This window comes from Chrysochloris asiatica, unplaced genomic scaffold (assembly GCF_000296735.1).
Source record: "Chrysochloris asiatica unplaced genomic scaffold, ChrAsi1.0 scaffold00290, whole genome shotgun sequence".
NCBI lineage: Eukaryota > Metazoa > Chordata > Mammalia > Afrosoricida > Chrysochloridae > Chrysochloris > Chrysochloris asiatica.
The window spans coordinates 2,727,223-2,733,829 of NW_006408808.1; the positions used below are offsets into that span (position 1 = coordinate 2,727,223).

Genomic DNA, 6,607 nt, shown 5'->3' on the forward strand with positions numbered 1-6,607 from the left:
CAGAAGGTACCTTGGTGACTACAGGATAGTTTTAATGTAAATGTGAAAGGAACCTTTCCTATTGGCTACTCAAGTCAAGCTGTTAATTTTTTTATTTTAAACTCGTTGCCTCCACAGACAGAAGTTATTTCTATTCTTACCCAAACCAGGTTTTAAAACACTTAAAAAAGTTGATGCTTTATTACAAATGGCTGCCCTCCTAAAGGATGCTGAATAATGGAAATGAGCATCAAGTTTCTGTGTTTGAAATGACTCAAGCATTTTGACTCTGTGGGTATGAATGTTAAAGTCAAACAAAAGAAACCCCCTAAATCCAAAATAAAATAGAAGTTAAAAGTGGGGAGAGGTGGAATCCTATTAGTGGTCTTAGTTTTGTTTTTGCAACACATTAACAAAAAAAAAACAAAAAGGAAAGAAACTTGAGAGAGTTTAGTCAAGTTATCTTTATATCCAGAAGAAAAAGATTACACTCTTGTCATCAGCATGCTCTGTCCCTGCAAATCTGGCTGATGGATGATGCCAACGCCAGTTACAACTTGAATCGTTCCCACAGCAGGGATATGATAAATGTCTCCAAGTCACCAAGAGTGCCACAATGGGATCGGATGTGTGGTCGATAACCCTTCTTCATTTAAACAAACAATAGTAAAATTAAGGGAAAAAAAAAAGACATCATTCTTGCAAGTGAATTGGTAAAGGAAGGGGTGAGCCGAGGGGACATGAGGCAAACAAATTTCAATTACCAAACCACCACTGCAATGTCACATGGAAAGTGGAAACAAGTAATTGCTTCCTCTGTGGACCAAAAATACACAGAGCAGACTGTTTTAATCCTAAAACTAAGAGACAATGTATAGAGATTTATCTCAGACATGGTAGAGGTCTGGAAAATGGATGGAATTCGAGTTACAGAACACCATAATTTCATGAATGCTTATGTAAGAACAGCAATGTTACCACGTAACCGTAATTTACATGAAGACTTGGCATTCTGGAGCTAGTGCAGTTACTTTTGAAAGATCAAAGTCCTCCCTAAACCACTTAGGATTTTTCAGTTATTCCATTGCAAATGCAGGCTATCTGGAGCAGTCTTTAAATTTGAGATCACATTGTTTAAAAATATATATATATTTTTTATATTGTCCAGTACTCTTTAAGACAGATGAGAGAGGTCAAGTTCCCCATGTGAGTTGGAACATACTTCATGTAAGTCTGATTTTAATTTAATTTCAGCACTTTCATAGAAGGGACTGTCCCAGATCTGTGACTGTTCAAAGTTGTATTCACTTCACAGTGTATCAAGCACCAGCGTTGCCATGGATTGGTTTCAAATAACCCTTTATATATAATTTTATATTTATATATATATATAGTTATATCAAAACTGATAGTACATAGTATAACTGGAAGAAAGAACTAAACTTATAAGGATATACTGAAAAGATGGAGTTTGTGAACACAATAAATAAAAGTTCCCTCCCCCCCAGCCCACCCTCCAACAAAACAAAAACAAAACCCAGTTCTAATGTACATGGAAAATTGTGCACAGCAGATTTTTTTTTCTTTTTTTTTATAAAAAGTAGATTCAGGAGCACATCCAATTATAAATGATTGTTAGGAAAATCATATAAAACAATGGAATACATAAAAGTGTCAAGAGTAATCGTCAGGGTGCGAAATCCCTTGGTGGCCAGATGCCCACGGCCAGCAGAAATGGTCCTGGTAGCATCTCTACGAGGCCGAGGTCCACAGAAGAATCTCCAGGCGTACAAGCAGCATGGGCAGGTGGTGGATTTGAATTTCATACCCTGATTCAGAGTTCTCACAATTCCATGTGCAATTTCAGAAGGATTCATCATTGACTGCAGACATATCGCCCTTTGGCGTTGAGGAGCGGGAGGAGCCCTTGTCTGTGCTCTCCGACCCCGAGCTGCTCTGGTTCTGCTGTTCTGACCCTGCACTGGAGGTCACTGTGGACGAGGATGTTGACGAGGAGCGAGTCTTTTCCTTAAAGTCTGTGATAATGACGGTGACGTTGCCCACAGTTACTGCCAACTGCTGTGCGGTACTCCGGTCCACGTTTTTCAGCCGGGGCCTGAAAACAACGCCACAGGACAACACGCTATTAAACAAGCTACAGATTTAAACTCTCTCCAGCAGAACATCATCAGTTACACAGTGAATCTACCACACATACCAACATTCAGTACAAAGTGTGCTGATTAACTTTAGCAATGACAGAAAATGACCATCAGCTAGCATAACTTTGGACCACAAACAACTACTATATATCTTTCTCTTTCATCCTGTGTTTGTCACAGTTTATAGGACAAGCAGCTTTTATTGTGTGTGTGTGAGGGGAGGGGGGGTGGTTAGTAGTTCCACACCCAGCTTGTCACCCCACCCTTCAAACCCACAGGTACAAAGCCAGACACTCATTAAGGACATCAGAGCAGCAATGATTGTATTCTTGTTTCAAAGTACCTTGAGGTGTGATTTGTTTCACTGGTCTTTGTGGTAGCATTTGCAGACTGTATACTGTTTGCTTCGCTAGGAGGATCTTTCAGAATATCAGACTTTGGTCTAAAAGAGGGGGATTTATAAAAAGAGGCATTTAAAAAGCTATCCTTGATTCACCAGCAAAATCAGGTAATACACTTAGTTAATACAGTTAGGCACTAACTTTGTTTTCTTGGTGGTGTTCTTCTTGGTGACACTAGGACTAATTTCCTTCTCTTTCTCAGGTTTCTCTTTGTCTTGTTTTTCAACTTTCTCTTTTTTCTCCTTTTTAGGTGGTGGGGGAGTAGCATACTGTTGGGCTACTTGTTGTGCAACCAGTTGAGAATTTATCCGAGGTTTTCTAAGAGTCAAGAAAAGACACAGTCATTATTTACTTTATTTAGATAACCAAAATGAAATTACATGGTATTACTTCTATGTTTCATATATAAATCCATAATATGTTTCACTTCTCAAATCTACTCTGTGTTTCTGTGGAATACACATGTGGTCACACCACGTGTGTACTCCCGTACAGGGAGAGTATTTCAACCAATAAAACCTGACACTGGGTTCTAAGACTGCTGAGAACCACTTCCTCTGAGCTGTCAAGCTTATACTGACTGACAGCTTTCAAATACTCCTGCGTCAAAGGGCTAACCTCATTTTCTTAAATGGACACTGGTAATCCCTTGAAAAGAGAATGAAATTAGAAGTGTGACATTCTCTCCTCAATCTAATTATTCCGACATGGTCTGCTCCCCTGCAGCTCTGTGATTGGCAGGGACAACATATACAGAGCAATAAAAGGTAACTGTGGTTCATACGAGCTCCCAGGGGGGTGAAGATTGAAAGTCACTACAAAAAAAAAAAAAAATCTTACACAAGTGAGACATTCATTGTGCCATCAACAATTAAGTCTGTGCCAATCTCCAACTGACACTGATTCTTAGCACTATTGTTTACAATTCTAAGTGGGGCCAAACACTTTTCACAGTGCACGGTCATTCACAGGCCCAAACAGGAAAGGGAGAAAGCAAAGCCTAAGCATTATTTCTTGATAATATGAATTTTCAAAGACATTTACAGAAAAACAAATATCCAAATGGGTCATTAATGAGGTGAAGCAACTAGTGTCCAAAAAGGCTCAGCTTCAGATGCTAAAGTTCCCTCTCCATTCCCCAGGATAAAGGCGAGGACCTGCCTATGGGTGAGCCAGTGGTGGGGGACTGGAAACAACACCCAACCTAGAAAAACAACATAAAGCTTCCTCCTGAGTGCCAGAACACAAAGATTCAAACCAATCCAATACATAAAGGAGCCCAGTTGTTAGGTATACAACAGCATGCTGACTACCTACATTAATCCTGCTTACTAAGGAGCTCTGGTAGCACAGTGGTTACAAATCGGGCTGCGAACCTGAAGGTCAGCAGTTCCATACTACCAGTGGTTCCGTGGGAGAAAGATGAGGCTTTCTGCTCCCATAATGATTTATAGCCTCGGAACCGACTCCAAGTCACATAAAAACAACATAGGAGAAACCCTTTGGCAGTGATGTGATGTGGATGACAAGGCATGTGAGAGGGAGAACAGATGCTGTCAGGTGAGAGAGACATCCAGCAACAAATTTAGATCCTGTGATGAACATCAGTAAGAAGTAAAAATCGATTATTAAGTAAGGCCATGCAGGCTACCCTCATTTCTACTCATCAATCAGTAAGTTATTTGACATTCAATGCCCATGCCCAATGTCACACAGCTATTTAAGAGCATAAAGGGCAGGAGCAGGTCTAGAACACAGATTTTTGTTTTTCAAACTAGTACTTCTATCGTGACATTAACAAGGTTGGCACAAGTGTTGAAAACGTTGGTTTGTTTTGGGTGTTTCAATGCTGGGTCAACTGTAGTGTGGCTTTGGAAGAAGCCACACAGCAAGATACCATCTTTGTGCACATTTCCTATTGGTCTCCAGCAACACAACCTTGGTAACAGAGATGGTCACAGCCTACACTTGAAATGCACCTCAGCCCAGGTCATACTCGGTGGTCTCACTGTCACTGAGTAATGAAGGGATACGAACATATGTGGAAGGATCCCCTGAGAAAGAAGAATGCACTTAAATCAAAGCGCTCCCCCAGTCCCAAGCATATATGCAACCTCCAGAGAAAGCTAACTTTCTTTTCTACAGATTCTAACAGCAGAAGCCATTCTAACACACTGTTCCTTTCCAGAGAAATCACGACTGTGTTAATACTTACAAAGATAATCATCACTACAAACCATTTCACACAAGCACTCATTGGTTGGGTAAACAAACATCAGCTGTCTATGGGGATTAGCGAGTGGTTTAAATCAAGAGAGAAAATGAACCGCCATACATTACCTAATACACAGGTATCAATGAATTAACTCAAGTCCCAATGCTAATAATGCAAGCAAACCATTAAAATTTTAGCAAATACTACATCTTGAGAAAGAATGTTAATAAAAGCAATATATTGTACTTACTCATGTGGTGCGTCTGCCCCTGTCTATGGGGCTGGGCGCCCAATTTTGCAAAATCGAATAAAGAAAATCTCACTCTTGCTAAAATGAGTACAGATTAGATTACTTGAGCGTTTGTCAGTATAGACAACCTTTCTCACAAATTTGGGGGCCAGGTCCAGGATTTTCTGCCCGCTTGGAGTGGCAGCCCTGGTGGAAAAGGAGACATGTTCTGCCTTGGTTTTGGCAGCCTACTCCCAGCAAGAGCCTGAAAAAGACTGTTAAAAGGTGATCAGAATTAGCGCAAGAGATGTGGAGGACTGAAGAGAGAGTAACTGCAATGACCAGGCAAGCTGTGTACAGACCAGGGCAGGAAAATTGGGCTGTAAGTATTACCCTGGTGGTCAGGCAGTTTTTGGGGGTCACTGTGTGTCTGAGATGTATCTTGGATGCAAAGTGAGTGCGGAGTCCCAATCCGGTTGGAGAGGGGCAAAGCGAAATCTTGGGGTTGTATACAAGAAATCACCCTGAGTACTCAAACAAGGGGAAATTCTGGAAGGTTGAGTATGCAAGGGAACTCAGACACCAAGACCAAAAGAAAATGGGGAACAGAATTCTAGGCCATGGGAAGAAGGGAGCAGGAGAGACTCCCACAGACATTCCTCCTGCCAGTCCTTTGGGGAGAATATTACGGGCTTGGGGGGCCAAAAGAACTAATCCATTCACAATCTGTGTTCTGGCCTCACTTCAGTCCCAATGAGGACTGGGTCTGCCAGGCCCTAGTCCTTCATGTAAACAATAGAACTCAGCCTCCTCAGAAGGAGACAGCCTATGTTCCTTGTTGGTTATTAGTAAGGGGAGCGGAATCAGTTCTGAAGATGTTCTCCCTTAAAGGATGGAGACCAAGACAAAAAGACTGAGGCAATGGACTGTTAAGAGAAGCTCAGAAAGTTTCTGTAAGGAGAGAGGAGGAAAAACCGAGGCAGAAAGCCAGAATCATGGCATCTACTGTGAATATAATAGTAAACAAGAGGCTAGAACAACACCCCATTCTCAAAGGAAGTGGAACAGTGATTACAGTTAGGCCTCTTCAGAGGAAAGGGAGGAGAGGACTGGACCAAGTCCCCAAGCCCACCAGCGGATGAATGTTGGGGGAAGACAGGCCATTTCGAAAGAGAATGTCCAGAGATAAAGAAGCAAAGGAAAAATGATTCCCGTCATGAAACTAGAAATCAACTTTTGAATCTTTTGTAACAGTACCTAATTGTAAGATTGGGTTAGGATTAGAGAGGGCCAGGGGTAGATAAAGGTAAATATGAGACCTCTATTGAAGAGGAGAAAGGAAAGATTGACTCGTGGATGTGGTTTAAAGAAGGCAACGGGAGAGCTGGAACCTCCACTCTTGGAGTGGAAACTAAAAGGAAAACTGGGGGAGATGGTCCATAGAAGACAATCACCTATCCACATAGAAGGGAGAAAGGGTCTGCAGCCAGTAATCAAGGGCAGTGATTATTTTGTGTTTGGTGTGGTAGTTTTCTAATAAAATTCTTACACAGACTATTTGAGTTTATAATGCAAAATTCTGAGTTTGCACATTCAAGGTGAAACTTCAGTGTGCAATCGG

At 41.4% G+C, this 6,607-nt stretch overlaps 1 protein-coding gene across 1 annotated transcript in view; it reads right to left on the reverse strand.

Annotated features, from left to right (window-relative positions):
- Positions 1-375: 375 nt before the first annotated feature.
- Positions 376-6,607, reverse strand: part of LOC102820988 (general transcriptional corepressor trfA-like) — a 118,638-nt gene continuing 112,406 nt past the window's right edge. Inside the window, exons 4-6 of the mRNA XM_006874632.1 lie at positions 2,684-2,860; positions 2,485-2,583; positions 376-2,095 (exon numbers count right to left, since the gene is read on the reverse strand). Of these exons, the coding sequence (XP_006874694.1) occupies positions 1,843-2,095; positions 2,485-2,583; positions 2,684-2,860 (529 nt within the window). The 3' untranslated portion in view covers positions 376-1,842. The remainder of the gene's footprint in view (positions 2,096-2,484; positions 2,584-2,683; positions 2,861-6,607) is intronic.